Source organism: Tribolium madens, unplaced genomic scaffold, assembly GCF_015345945.1.
Source record: "Tribolium madens isolate multiple individuals breed KSU strain unplaced genomic scaffold, Tmad_KSU_1.1 Scaffold_19;HRSCAF=116;Tcas5.2_LG9, whole genome shotgun sequence".
Classification (NCBI taxonomy): Eukaryota; Metazoa; Arthropoda; class Insecta; order Coleoptera; family Tenebrionidae; genus Tribolium; species Tribolium madens.
The window spans coordinates 5,458,527-5,474,149 of NW_025400983.1; the positions used below are offsets into that span (position 1 = coordinate 5,458,527).

At 30.1% G+C, this 15,623-nt stretch overlaps 1 protein-coding gene across 2 annotated transcripts in view; it reads right to left on the reverse strand.

Moving 5' to 3' along the window:
• LOC123016061 (laccase-1) overlaps window positions 1-15,226 on the reverse strand; it is a 34,159-nt gene extending 18,933 nt beyond the window's left edge. For both annotated transcript variants that reach the window (XM_044416263.1, XM_044416262.1), the window contains exon 1: window positions 15,012-15,226. In XM_044416263.1, coding sequence (XP_044272198.1) covers window positions 15,012-15,111 — 100 coding nt within the window. In that variant the 5' untranslated portion in view covers window positions 15,112-15,226. The remainder of the gene's footprint in view (window positions 1-15,011) is intronic.
• Between the last annotated feature and the right edge of the window lie 397 nt (window positions 15,227-15,623).

Sequence of the window (15,623 nt, forward strand, 5' to 3'; positions counted from 1 at the left end):
CTCTTCAAAATTAAGTTGGATTTCTTGGAGCCATATAATTTGGAATTACAGAAATTATTTTGGAATTATGGAAATTACGTTGTAATTAGGTTGAAACTACAGGAATTAATTTGGAATTATAGGAATTAATCTGAAAAAAAGGAATTACGATGGATTATTGGAACTACTAGAATTTTTTTGGAATTAGTGGAACTTTGGTGGAATTTTTTTGGAATTGGAATTAGTTATACACATCTTTTTCAAGTGTACGGCCCCTCGGAAATAAGAATATAAGCCACATCGAAATACTAAGTAATAAAAATTGTAAAGTGAAAATTGAAAATTTCTCTGTTTACGAAAGTTGCATATTATACAAAACAAAATGTAATAACAAAAAGTTGTTTTAAGTGCAAGTGAAAATTAAGCCGGAAACAAGTGATGTCAGTAGATACTTTTATTACAATTTTATAATCTCGATTGTTTTTTAGAGATCAAAAGTGACCTACTCTTGTTTCCGATACTACCTACTACGTTTTAAATAAAAGTTTAACAATGCGAATTTTCATCCGGAATTTCCGTAAACTAACGCTAATGAAATGAAGCTCCGTATAATTATTTAAAAAGTAATTAACACTTAACTTGTCGTTAAACGAAATGTGTGTCGCATGGTTGAATGGCCCTGTTTCGCAGATTATACCATATAAGGTCACTGTTTAGTTAGATAAGGGTATAAGGAGTTGTGTTATAAAAACCGATTTTAAATGTTATTGACAAATTAGATAACATACAATTACCAAAGAGATTTTATTTTTTATTGTTTAACTTTTCTTGCGCAAACTTGCAGTGATTATCAAAATACTCAAAAAGAACTTGAAGCTTGAATTAAGTAGAAAGTTATTTAAATATATCAAATTAGACTAAGAAATAAGTAAATAAAAATTTGCCTTTAGTTAAGTGAAACGTTACAATATTACGCCTCACGATTTTTTTTAGTTTTTGTATTACCTTCATCGAGAGAAATTTCCTGTGGGTGTGACCCTATTAAAATCAAAATCCATCTAATTAGTGAATGTTTTAATGCTTTCTCGATCCGTGGCTAAATATCCTTTTTGCAAAAAATAATTGCATCTGGTTAAGACCGGAAAAACTCTTTTCTTATTTATAAATTCCATCATGTTTCGTTTGATTGGCGTATTAATTATTTTCAACCACTTTAATGTGAATTAAGTGTATCTGTCAGTTGATAGTGAAAGGAGAAATTATGCGGCGTTTAAAATCTTATTCTGGCCGCCCATCAAGACCTTAAATCCAGACGATTAATTAATTGACAGAACAATGTCTCGACCACTAAAAGTGATCCAGACCTCGCAATTTACATAAATCACTTCTCATGTAACGGATACGGCGATTGAATGCGAGATGCGTGGTAAATAAAACATAGGCATTATTTTTAATTACTGTTCTAAATATCCTTGAAGGTACGCCACTGTGGCGTTTGTTGTTCTTACGCACCGTTCAAGTTTCCATTGAACATTCACCTGAATTCAATATTCTCGTTGATACTTGATTCTTGTGTGCTTAAACACATGTTAATGAACATATTGAAGTAGACTGTTGTATAAATTAGCACTTTGTGTGGTAAAATTTCGCTTGCTTGGGTTTATTCGATGAGAACAGCTTTGGGTTTCAAGATGTTACGAAAACTCTCATAAATTGAAATAAGTACACTGTTTGTTTAAAATCGACAAAATCGTGTCAGCTTAATGGTCTATTTTCGAACAATCGAGAGATTCGATGGTGTTGCAATATCATTGAGCTATCTGTAATCTTCAGGCGAATTTAACTGTCTTGATTGTTACGATTACGAAATGCACATTTCTTACGCCAAGTTCTGTGTAAAACTATTTTTCTAAATATATAATTTGGGTTTAGAAATGACACAATAAAATACTTATATTTAGTTGTTTGTTTCATGAGTAGTGAAACTTTTTCAAGACTTATTTGCCAACTGAAGCTATTGTTATTTAGTACTTATATTCATCAAAAACGAATTTTTTAAAAGTAAGTCGGTATCTATTTTCGTGTGTACGAAATTTTATTTAAAAATGTTTTTAACAATGAAAAATAAATCAGAAGTGAATCCACCAATTAAATTGCATTTTTTGTCGTTTTATCTTTTATTTCTTTTTTTTAGATAAGCTTTCGCGATAGAAAAAAATAGATCACATTTTTTTTCAAAATGTAAAAAATAGAAAGGAAAAATTAAGTTAAACATTAATTGTTACAAAATATTGATAAACTTTAAAAATAAATTGCAATCTTGGACAGTATTAGTTACATCTTTTAAGATGCATCTTCAACATTTTCAAATTTGAATTTAGCAATTTTTAAAAAACCTTGGACTTTTACAAATGGTAATTATTACAAATAAATAAATATATAATTAGTTACAATAATCCCAAAAAAAATTATATCATGACAAATAATAGATAAAATACTTATTGAAAAGTCTGTTTTTGTTAAAAATAAGTGCAAAATAAAGTACTGATGATGTAAACTTAGGTGTTTGGATATTGATTAATTATTTTTCTTCTGTTACAAAAAAGCTGAGCTAATTGTTTACAGGATGTAATAACTGTAAGGACAGGACTTTAATAAAAATAACTTTCATCTGAAGGATAATGTTTAAACTATTTTACCGATGGTTGAAATGTAGCACTTTCAAGGTAAATGTTTTAGAAGGCCAATACCTTCAATTGTGACGTCAATAGTTATGTTACAAAAATATATAAATTCGGTACAGTAATTGTTACATAACTGTGTTATTTATTACAAGTGCACACGCCCGTAATAGATATAAAGGTTTATGCACTGATACGTAATAAAATTATGACTTTATGTTAGATTTAACTGACAGAAACGCCTGCATAAAATTCATATACCTCGAGAGTTTTTTATAATTCTGTTACTTCTTTTTTTGTCAAATTCGTGACCTGTTTCACACCAAAAAAGCAAAGCAATGTTGTCCGTAAAAAATATTGTTAACACAATTTAAGAATAAAAGAAATTACTGTAAAATAAATAGGTAAATAATGGGATTCTTGAATTTCTTTTCTTTAAATCAATTTTCTATATTTTCTTTTAATATTCGCGCCCCAGAATAAAATTTCAAGTAAGATAAGATACCAGGAACATGGAAAAATGTTTAGAAAATTTGATCTGTCAAAAAGTTTTGACATTTATTTTTTGACATTTGACATCTTTTAATGTCTATTTAATGATACTGATAATTTTGTATGTTTTTTTATAATTATTTAGTAAACATATAAAAAAAATTGACAATAAAAGCCACAAATAACGTTAAACAGAGTTACAATTTAGGAAATTTATTTATTTATGGAAAATTACTTTTCCAACAGAAATAAATAGAGTCAAAGTACCAAATTTAAACTCTCATAATTTTAAAATTTTTATAGATAGAAGGTTTTTAACATTTTTGTGCCCATCAAAGAAACGATTCGATTTATGTGTGATTTATTTAAATCAAATTAGAAATAAACAATATACAGCGTTGATTTTTTGCCAATCACCCTGTAGAAACGTAGAAACAGACTGATTACTTTTTAGCATCACATACGTCAGTAACTATTTGGAATTTAAGAAAAATGTTGGTAAAAAATCTTGTAGGGGCTTTTCTTATGCAAGAGGTGCAAGAGGTTTACCTTGCGACTTTTCTATTACTTTTTATTTTTTAGTTATATAGGATGTTCCATTTTTCTTGTTACAAATTGAATAGCTAGAATTGATAGAATATTTAATTTTAAGACAAAAGTTTCCTATAAACATGTATCGAAAGAGGTGGGTAATTTTGTAATTTTATCTATTTTTAAATATTAAAAAACACACCCCTTTCAAGGGTTGTAGCTCCCTTACAAAGTATTTTTCGATACAAATTCATAGGAAACTTTTGTTTTAAATTGCATATTCTATCATCTGTTTCCATTTGTAACAGTAAAAAGGGAACACCCTGTATTTATTTTATTGTAATTATAGCTGATCTGTTCAACTTAGAAATTCAAAATCCTAGAAACTTGTATGTTTCGAAATAAACTTATTCATATTATGCGAAGGCTTTATTTTTGCAAAAACTTGAATTCTACTTATATTCTTCTATTAGTCATGTATAAATAAGTAGGTTGGTACAACTATTGGGTATGAGCATATAGCTGTAGGCCTCAATTGCAGAATGCGGTTTACAACGTGAATAATCGAAAAAAAGATCAAACAGTGGCTAATCCACTACCACTGTCACCAAAGAGAAAATTCCGTTAGAACACCGCAAGTGAAAATATGAAACTTTGCCCTTGGGCATCTTTTTTATAAATAAATATAACTTTTTGTTGCCGGCTTACCAATAATTAATAACACCACGCCATGCAGTAATGTTTAAGGATTTGTATCATAATTAGAGGAGAAAGCTCATTTGATGTAACAAAAATTAATTTTGCATTTTTTCTTCATTCGTTAAATTCATTGACATTTCCGATTCATCTCGCGCTAGCCTTGACTTTGATTCAACTAATAAGCTTGTAAATAAACGATTAATAGGATGTTGAACCAATAATCAGGTTTTTCAAGTGGCTTATAGATCGTCTTCGAACCGCTACTGGAATTAGATCACAAGGATAGCAACATTGTTGGTATTGCACGATTCGATGAAAGTATCACTTGTCGTTTGGAGAAATTGTCGACATTGAATAATGACAGATGGTAATGCAGAAACATGAGTTTGTTTAAGGTAAATAAAATCGGTAAAATCTGAAAGTAAGGATGCAAGCAGCATAAATAATCATTGCTAAAGATTCACTCATAATTGGATTAATTAGCATCACAGTTGTACTCTTTGGATCAGATTTCTATTGTTATAATTATTTCCTTCAATTGATCGCCGCGTAATTACGAATTAGTTTCGGAAACGGGAAATCCTCACTGCCTATAAATATTGACCTGGAATAGATCTATCTCTATTTCACTTTGATTTATGTATATGTTTGGTTACGTTCTATTTACGGTACTTTCTTTTGACGCTAAGCCAACAGTAGCATGTGATCAATTGGCGAATTTTTTAATCACGGACGTCTTAAACGGTAAAACGAATTTAATTTTTATGATGTTTAAAAGTTGTATCGAAAAAACGCAAGAGACCTCCTTTTTGTGAAAAACTATGGAATTTAGAATTTTGTGGCTGAAAGTGGGAAGAACCAACGGCCAAAATAGTTAGGGTACTTTTTACCCTGAAATATTGGAAAAAATCCATTTAAAGATCCACCCCTTTTAGGCCTTATACCAGGTGAATAAAAAGTATGGAACGAAGCGTTTTTCTCGTAAACTAACCACTTTACAAAAAAAATAATTAGTGTAGCGTAAAGTCCAATTAAAATGAGACCATTTATCAAGAATAACATTTTTCGAAATTTCTTTTAGTTTTCGGGTTTTAGAAATTTTTTTTTTTTTAAATGGCATGATATTTTTTTTAATTAAAGATTATGATCTAAAAATGACCTTTAATTAAATAAAATTGTTTTTTAGCCAGTACTTTTTTTTAATTAATTGTTAAAGTTGCGTTCCGAGCTCATCACGAAGATTTTCTGAACTTAACCGAAGTGGTTGTTTCATGCTTTTCATCATGGGAGAGCGCTGATTTCTATGCAGGTGCTTTGGGGTGGTTTCGAATGGACTAAAAATAGAAGAAAATGATTTGTTTTTACATTNAATAGAAGAAAATGATTTGTTTTTACATTTTTTGATCCATCCGGAACCACCCCAAAGCACCTGCACCAAAAACCGGGCTCTCCAACGACCAAAATCATGAAACGACTCCCTCGTTCAAGTTCGGAAAATCTTCGTGATGGGCTCGGAACGCAACTTTAACAATTTATTAAAAAAAAAGTACTGACTAGAAAACAATTCTGTTTAATTAGAGGTCATTTTTAGATCATAATCTTTAATTAAAAAAATTACCATAGTGGGTTGCCATTAAAAAAAATTTTTTTTCTAGAACTCGAAAACTAAAAAAAATTTCGAAAAATGTTATTCTTGATAAATGGTCACATTTTAATTGGACTTTACGCTACACTAATTATTTTTTTGTAAAGTGGTTAGTTTACGAGAAAAACGCTTCGTTCCATACTTTTTATTCACCTGGTATGTATATTACTAAAATAAATAATAGTTTGAAAAACTTACTAAAGTTTAGAGTAAAAGCTAATACAAACACCAAATGCATCTTGTTGAAATTGTTGGACAACTTGTTATGTACGTCAAACAATTAAACAATTGGAACTACACCACTAGCTGTTACTCTAGATCTTTAAATAGGCAAGTTCTTTATTTTTATAAATGGTTTATCTGATACTGCTATAGGTGCCAGATAATTGAAAAAAAAATCATAAATTATAAAGCGATTTTTAAAATGTAAATTCAGTAGTCACAACGTAGAAGTTTATTTACAAAGTAAAATGTTATAGCAAAAATTAGTAAATCACTCTTAATAATTATTAAATACTTTGGTTAATTTGCTTTTGTTTTAATGTAATATTTATTATTTACTTCCTGTTTACAAAGATTAATTTTATTTTCCAAATCTTAAGTACATTAAGTGATGTTTCCAAATTTAAGATAATAGTTTCCAATAAACATGTTTTGAAAATTCTATGTAAGGAAGTCTCATTTCAGAATAGATAAAATTACAAAATTTTGTACAGCTGATAACCTTTATACACCTAAACGAATTTCGAGATGAAATAATGTTAATCAGGGGCGTTCTAAACGGTAAAACGAATTTATTTTTTTATGAAAAACTATAAAATTTCGAATTTTGTTGCTGAAAGGGGGAACAGCCTGTATGTTTGGTTACGGTACTTTCTTTTGACGCTAAATCAACACTAGCATGTGAAATTGTCTTAATCTGGACATTATCACAGTACATAGCTTTGCCATTTAAATAAAAAATCAATCTTTTAATGATTGCGATTAATTAGCAGTCAAGGCTTGAGAAGAAAAGTGAGAAATAACCATGTCATAGTGCATTTTCTCATATTAGTTAAGCTTGACTGACCCAAGTTACATCACTCCGTAGTCGGGAGTATTTACACAAATTTCATTGTATTTATTATTTAATAAATAAGTGCTCCTATTACATGAAACGTGTCTCTCGATTAAATTATTTAATACGTAGTTTTTTGTAGTTGTAATAGATCGCCAGACTGTAATTACTATTATCTTAGTTAAGCAAGTGTGTAAGCTAAGCTAAGCTCGCTGTTTACCTGTTTGGTCTTAAAGGCTACTGTGTGTGTATAATTTTCACATAACTATAACAAATTGCACCAATTATAATATCACTTTAATAAATCAATCACAATTGTTCGGTTTTATTAATTATACCTCTGATTTATATGCCATGTGCTTGTAATATGATAATTGTATAAAAATGCACGTTGGTATTTGATCGCGTTGGCTGTTTCAAGAAAGCTTCAAGAAAAGTTGGGGATAATTCAGATAAATGGAATAACTACGCCTCCTTACCTCTATGAAATTGCAACATTTCGAATAAACATTCTAGTTAAGATAAATTTATATCATTTTGGAGTTTTTTAAAACTCGAAAAAAAGATTACTTTCTTATATTGTTATTCATGAGTGGCTCAAATATTTAATTGTCTCAGGAAACCATTGAAGGTCATTGCAGAAATACTTTCAAACATGATGATTGTGATTTTTGCAATAATAAACTATTTATAAGCGCAATTATTTCTTCGGTTTACTTGATGAACATCGATTGGAAGAAATCGTGATTAAAGCTAAAATAAAGTTTAAATGAAAAATGATTAAAATAAACCTAAATGAAGTTTGTCAATTTTTCTTTTGTCTTTACATTCAATGTTGCCAACTTCATTTCAAAGTCGTGCGCGAGATTGTTTAGGAATTATATTGAACAGTTTTTGTATTGTCTGTGTTTTTTTTTTAGTTTTGTAGCGTCATTTTTGTTTTCAAGGTACAAAATATAAGAGTGTACATTGATTTTTTTTTAAATAGACACAAAATGACCAACAGTTACTCGTAATACATGCATGTCCTATTTTTCATAAAAACAGCAAAATTAGTTACTATTTATAGTCCATTCAAAACATAGTAAGAAATCTGTTGTAAAAATCGGAAAATTTGATATTTTTGTAATAAAAATAACAGAAATAAAGTAATAAACTTCAAGTGTTTTAGTACTTTTTTAATTGAAATGGGTTTAAGGTAACGTTTTATCAAGAGTTCTGTAAATTTTTTTTTTTTCAAGTGGCAACCCACTATAAAAAAATTCATTACAAAGGCTGTGACCTATCCTAAGGATAAAACTATCTACATTTTATTCAAATTTTATCGAAAAAAATTTTCATAAAAGTTGCCACTTTGAAAAAAATCGCATAACTCAAAAATAAAACAAAAGTTCATTTTTAAAACACGGTCACATTTTTATGACACTTTATTTTTTTTAATTATTATTTCTGAAGGCGAATTAAAAAAAACACTTAGTTTCATTCTTTTTGTTCACCCTGTATGATTTTTGTTTTTTGAAAATAAGAACTTGCAGTGATAATTAGTATCAATGAAACTCTTTGCAGGATTGAAAGGAAATATGGTAATGATGCCTCGAAGCTAAAGACAATGAACTCTAAGAGAAATCGGAAATTAGATTATTTTTTCAATAATTGTTTTTTTGCTGTTGTGAAGCCGAGTATATATTTCATTTCATTACCTGTATTTTGGCAATTATTTTATTTTTTTCTTATACAAGGCGAGTCATGTTTTATCCGCCGGCTCTTACCATAATTTGAAACACGGAAAAAATTTGAAGTGTTAAATTGATATTAACCATTTCTCCAATAAAACTTAAAAATAAAAGTTTAACTACGTGACAAAATTACTCTGAAAAAAAATTAATTTAACAATTTATGACCAGTTTTACGATTTTAACAGAACTGTTAAAAAAATAAAAGCTACAATTTCAGAACAGTAACTAAAAAAACAATTTTTTTTTGAGAATCTTATTAGCTATTTTCCTGCATTACAATTATAAAAGTAGGCAAAATATCATTGACCTTAAATTATACTCCTAATTAATTAAGCAATTGTGAAAAAAAAAACATACAAGTAAACAATTTTATAATTGGAGGTGCTTTTGTATTAAAATTTGTTTAAAGAAAAATCTATTGTTTCATGTAATTTCTCTACCCCGAATTTCAAAGACTAATTTGCCATGAACTAGAACAGCGGATAATTTAAAAGAAAATTAAAACCCAATTTTATCCTTCATCTGGTAAATTGGCCACGATGATTGGTATCACAATTGAGACACTTGCTTTCTGATATAATCTGAATAATTGACTAAACAGCCCCATGTTTCTCTTCTTAATTAGATAATTTTAAATTTCGAATTCATCAGCAAATGCAGTTAACCTTCAATTAAGCGCGAATAATGTCAATACTCGCAATAATTAACAGTAATAATTTAAATATATCCGCTGCACCTACTGATTTATAAACCATCTAATAATTCTCCTTGATGCTGTGTGGTCTTCACATTCTCTTCCACATTCGGAACGTTAAAAATTCGCCAACCACGTGGAAATTGCTAAACTTTGCTTAATTTCTTCGTTAAAGCCATGAAGGTTGTAAAATTTGGAGTCAAACCTTTCGTTGTTGTGCAACACTGTATCCGTTTGCAAATCTACAACAACGAACGAGTAAAACACCTGGCGTCAACCTCCTTTACTCAGCTCTTGTCGGCATAATGATAATGTTTCTACATTCTCTATTGAATGTGTGGAGTTAGTAATAGCAATTCAACCTCGCCCTGAGCCAGTGCACGATTCGTGGCTTTATTTACTCAAGCTTATTTAGAAAAAATTGTATCAGTTGTCCTTTTCGAATTTATACCGTCATCGAGTAGGTGTTATGAGATGTTATTGTTCTTTCACGGTCCTCAATATTGAAAGTTGGAATTATTTTCGAGAGGCGAGGGTGGGGTTTGCTGTTATAATCTGCATGACTTTGTTCTAATTCAATTATGTAACGAACTATACTCATTCGAACAAATGGGATCTGATACAAAATCCAAGTATTATTTGGTATTTGTACTTTCACTTGTAAAAAAGAATGGAATGTTTATTATAATAAAACTGACAGTTTATTGTTAATTAATATCAGTGAATTAATTACCGCATTTTATTCTTTGTTAATAAGGTAGAACAGCAAAACGATCAGGAAACAAAGTTGCAGAAAAGTACAACACAAAAAATTATAATCCTTCACCTGATTTTTGAAATTCTCGAAATAATGGTTTTTGAATTTTAGGCCAACTAAAATGTTTTGAAATATGTAACAAGTCCCATTAATCCCGTTAATAAATCCCATTAATTATTTAAAAATTACCAACTTGTAAATTGTTTCTGTTTTATTATTACAAAAAAAAACTGTTGGAAGATCAAAGCATTTATTTTTAAAATTTTGCAAAATATAGTAGTACCTATGGTACTCCTATTATAGCATTTTGCCCATAAAAATGGGAGAATTTATTTTTTTAGTTTTTAGTTACCAAATGAAAGATCTATCACCAACCTTTTCAACACCAAACTGTTTCAAAACGGTTATCTGCAAATTTATGCAAAACTCTCCATCTGTCATGAATTTATAAATTATGTTTAGATAGAAAAATAATGGGAGAATTTATCGGTCACGAATTAATTTTGTTTTCTAGTTACCAAATGAAAGATCTATCACCTTCTCGAATTTTTATCACCAATAAATTTTAAAATGCCAAAAAAAATATCTGAGATTGTTTTTCATAGAGGATTTCGTTTGATGAGAAATATTTATTTTAGTGACAAGTTATAATAATTTGAACTAAAAAATGTGGATTGTTATCTAAAAAAAAATATTGAACACGATTCTGGAATAATGAAACTCTTCATCTCGTAAAAAAGTTAGAAATATGTACATAGTTATACAATTAAACAAAAAATTATGTTTGTACTTTCAATAACACTGTGTTTTTGAACTCAAGAAAATTTGTAGTTTGTAAAAAAAAATAAAAATAATTTAAAGTAGAATTTTCAAGATTATATAGCCAAAGCTAATTTTATTAATTATTCTGCCTATTTTGGTTTCCGTGTCGAATTGACAATAAACAATTTCGAAATTAGCATTGCCATATAAAGCTTAAGTTTTTGCAAACTCTAGAAAGCTTTGTCGTAATGGGTGTGTCAGTATTTGAACTTTGACTTGTATTTACGAGCTCTTTTTATTATACTGCACGTTGAAAATCACTCAGCACCTGCCTTGACCTATGGTCGCACTCTCCGGATCTCCCAATGAAAATGTAAGGAAATCGCAGAAAACAAGCGAGTGTCCTTGGCTTTCAAAAAGCACTTTTGCTAAACGGTCTAATTTAGTAATTATTGTAATGAACGGTTGGTTTTGTTTATTTTTGCATTCGACGACTTTCGCGGGGTTTCTAGATGCAAAGATTAAGATCCTAACCAGTTATTAGTATTGTAAAGCAAAGCAGTGATTTATTGCAAGAGTTGAAGCTTGGAAAACAGCGGCTGTCGTCAGCGATTTTTCTTCGTATAACATCTTCTGATAACACTGTTGATGGTCGTGTCAACTTTCTCTGCCATTAGGTATCATCATGTGGACCGTTTGATTTGACCAAAAGACTTTCACATTGTGATCTTGTTATTGCACTACTTTTTCCGTGTGTATTAAAATTTTATGCACAAAAGGAAGTTTGCTGAAGCAAGACGAAAATTATTGCGGTTTTGGGATATTAAACCTGTAAGTGGTAAAAGTTTTTCGAACAAAGAGTGCGAAAACATGCAAGTAGGTTTTTTATTAGCACATGATTTGGAGAGAAAAATTTTACTTTCTCTACGGACACAAAAATTCTACCAATAACTTAAAATAAAAATAAGTTGAAAGCAAGGCAAAATGTTGATGCAAGAGGAACTTATTTTACATAATTTACTTTTATGGCAATGAAGCAGTAAGGAACACGATGAGGCTGTAAATGCACTCTTGGAATGAGGAAGAAATTATATTTTTTTCTACGACCAACTTGACGAATTTTTGTTTCAGCGACACCGGAAACGATTTTTCAGCCTGATTTCAGCACAAATTTTCAACACAAACCAGTTATCATACAAGCAATGTGCATACCATGCACCATAGTCACCGCACTTCGGTTATGCAAGATTTTCTTAAACTCATTTCCTATACATTCATTTTCACAGAATTCGAAAAACTTTCCATTTTGTTTTGATTCGTGTAAAATATTATAGATGCATCAGATTTTGAAACTGTGTTTGGAGTACTTCACAACTTTATTCAGAGTGTGACAGTCAAAAAGCGCAACGATTTTATTACAAGGTCGACTTTATTCAATTCAACTCATCCGAAAGCTCTATTGGTTTTCGAGTAAAAGTGAGCGAAAATTAAGAAACAAAAATATCGCATTTTTTTAGGTGTAGAGCTTCCTTTCCAATTGACAATCATTCTTTGTATCTTCATTAGCTTGTGTCCTCACTGATCATTAAAATCTTGCAACTCAAACTCTAAAAGTTTATTGTGTAGTTTTTTTGCTAAGTTAATGGGACATAAGTTTGCTTATGTTTTTTGTAGTAAAATGCGTGTAATTCGTGAATACATACTTAAAGAGAACTTCCGTATATAAAATGTAGGTAAATAGGACCCGAAACAGAAAGTTTTGTCAAGGATCGACGTATTTTATTTATGTTTGCGATGATTTTGTTATTATTTGAGCACAAAACTGGTTATACAGGGTGACTCACACAAATACTTCGTCATAGAGGCAAATTTATTAATTTTTATTTATTCTTGAATATTTAAGTTAGATTATAAGTAAGTAAGTAGATATTAGAGTTGATAAGAAGGATAATAAAATAAATTATAATTGTAAAGAAATGTCTTATCACAACATAAATTTTCCTGGTTCTGTAGTATGCCTAATTAGGTGCTTGCTTATCAATACATATAATTGTGGTGTCCCGCTAAGAATAATTATTTTTTGCTCGCAATTATATTATCTCTGTAGATTGCAAAAATTTTTCAAAATAAATAAAATTCACTTTCGTTGTTGGCTTTACAGTCTTGATCAGCAGACGAGATCACCGGAACGAGGTTACCGGAGTTATACAATCCTAACGGTTGGAGACTTAAATTCACTTGACTTTACTACTCTTTTCACCTACTTTTCTAAATGCAATAGGAGATTATCACTAGAATTCATTCGTTTTATGTAAGCCAAACTGGATCGAATTGATTTTTATTAATTAGTTTTAACGATTTGGAATTTATTTTGACATGCTGTTAATTAAAAACATTTAATTGATTTACACTCTCAAAAAGCTAGTTGAACTTGACATCATATGTATTTTTGGGACAATTAGTAACTGGAGTTAAATATTCCAAGAGTCGACAGTAATCGGCTCCAGGCTGAATTTTTAACACTTTCAAATTTTCCTCGTGGTGTTTGTTTATTTAAAGGCTTAGTTTAAACTTTTGCTTAAGAGAAATTGTGAAGGATATGATTATAGAAAATAACATATTAATACTTATTAGTCAGCCTGAAGGAATATCCTCAATTATTTTTTTTTCTTGTACAGGGTGTCCCAAGTTTTAGGGCCGACGCAAAAATAATATTTCTAATTGATTAAAAAAGAATTTTGATAGAGAAAACGATAGATTAAATACACTTCAATTTAATGTTTTGGTATTGTACAAAATTTTTAGCGTGTAGCAGTGAGACCTTAAAAATTTATTTGGAGAAAAAAATCAGTTAACTGGAATATTTTCTACCTACATGATAAAATTTTTTGTTTTTTTTTTTTTTCTGTGGCAATAGTGTGTGAAAATAGAATAATGATGAAGTTGAATAATGAACCATTTTAATATTGAAAATCTGAAATTTGAAATAATTTATTTGCGGTAACTTGTGATCAGGCCAGAATTTCTTGACAAAAGATAAAGGTCATCATCCCAAACTTGGCCATAAATTACCAAAATTCCCAATTTTCAATATTAAAATGTTAATTACTCAAAAACTACAAAATCTATCAACTTTTACATTATTAAATTTTCACAGTTACCATTAGAAAAAATCACGAATCACGCTAAAAGTTCTCAACAATGTTAAAGCATCAAATTGTAGTCTACATAATCCTCTATCGTTTTATTAAAAAAAAAAATAATAATCATTTAGAACTATTTATTTTTGCGCCGACCCGAAAAAAACACTGTATATATTTGGTTGCAATTAGAAGTATCCATTTTCAAAAATTCCCAAAAAAACCAAAATTTGTAGTTTTCAATTTCTTAGTTAACTTGTTAAATATGCAAGGTTTTGAACAAATAATCGGACGTGTTTGATCATTCATTATTTTCATTTTGAGTTTGTTAGTTTTAAACCACTCTGTTGGCAACACCGTTTGAATGAATGTCTGTTAAATTTTGTTTGGGAGTATTTACAGTAAAATTGTGAGTGGTTTTTGCAAAATAGGTTTGTCAGAAACAAAAAATTGTACTTACCAAACTTGTGTACATAATATTAATTGTTAAATTTTGTACTTGCAGTAATGAATTAACTGTGTTTGGGTACATTATGAGCTGTGGCCTGTATTATAAATTTAATAATTAATATTGTTGCATAAAACCAATTAATTCAGATTTGAGCAGGTGGTAATAGAAACATTTTGCTAGTTTGAGCAGTTTATGTCTGTGCTAAGAAACGTTGTAATGATGTGATTAATTAACGGTAGAGCCCCGTTAGACTGTAATTAATGTTGGTTTTTTGTGTAATAACGGGACCCGGAAATGGCAAATGATGTAAAGCACATCCGAAAAGGGCCGCCACTGGCATCACTGTCTCACTATTCACACGTCGTGTATTCCTTTCGCAGCACTCACCTTTCTTCTTGGCGCCTGGTGCTCGCACTCCATGGCAGATGTCGAAGAAGAGGAAGAGTGCCGCGGTCGCGATCAGAAGGTACCGTTGTGTCCCGTCCATGATACAAGCAAACACTAACCAAACAGTCCGTCCGTTCTCGCACAATCACTCTTTTGCACTGCCCTATTTTTACCACAGCGCGTTTACCACAACCGCAAGCGTTCACCCGACTTTATAAAACCTTGTGCTCCACCACTAGGTTTTAAAGAGAGTGCCTACGGTGCTATGGCGGGGGTTTCAGGCGACCGTCTCTAGACTCCGACAGCGTCAAGGTCGCGTCCGGCTGCCCGGAATCCGGATATGAGACGGACGTTTCCTCCGGTTAGGCACGGAATTAACGGACAATGGTGACGATTTTGGATTTTTTTCGAAATTCTTATTTTGGATTTTTTTAATAGACGATTTGACTTTCTGCTAATTTGGCTACTTTTGCTAATGAATTTTCATTTTTTTTTTAAATTAACCAAATACTTTCTACATAAAAATGCGGAAAATATGTAAATGTTTTTTAAAGCTATAAAAATAATAATTCGCATTATTTGGCAGTGCTCTAGTTACGTGGATATTTGGTT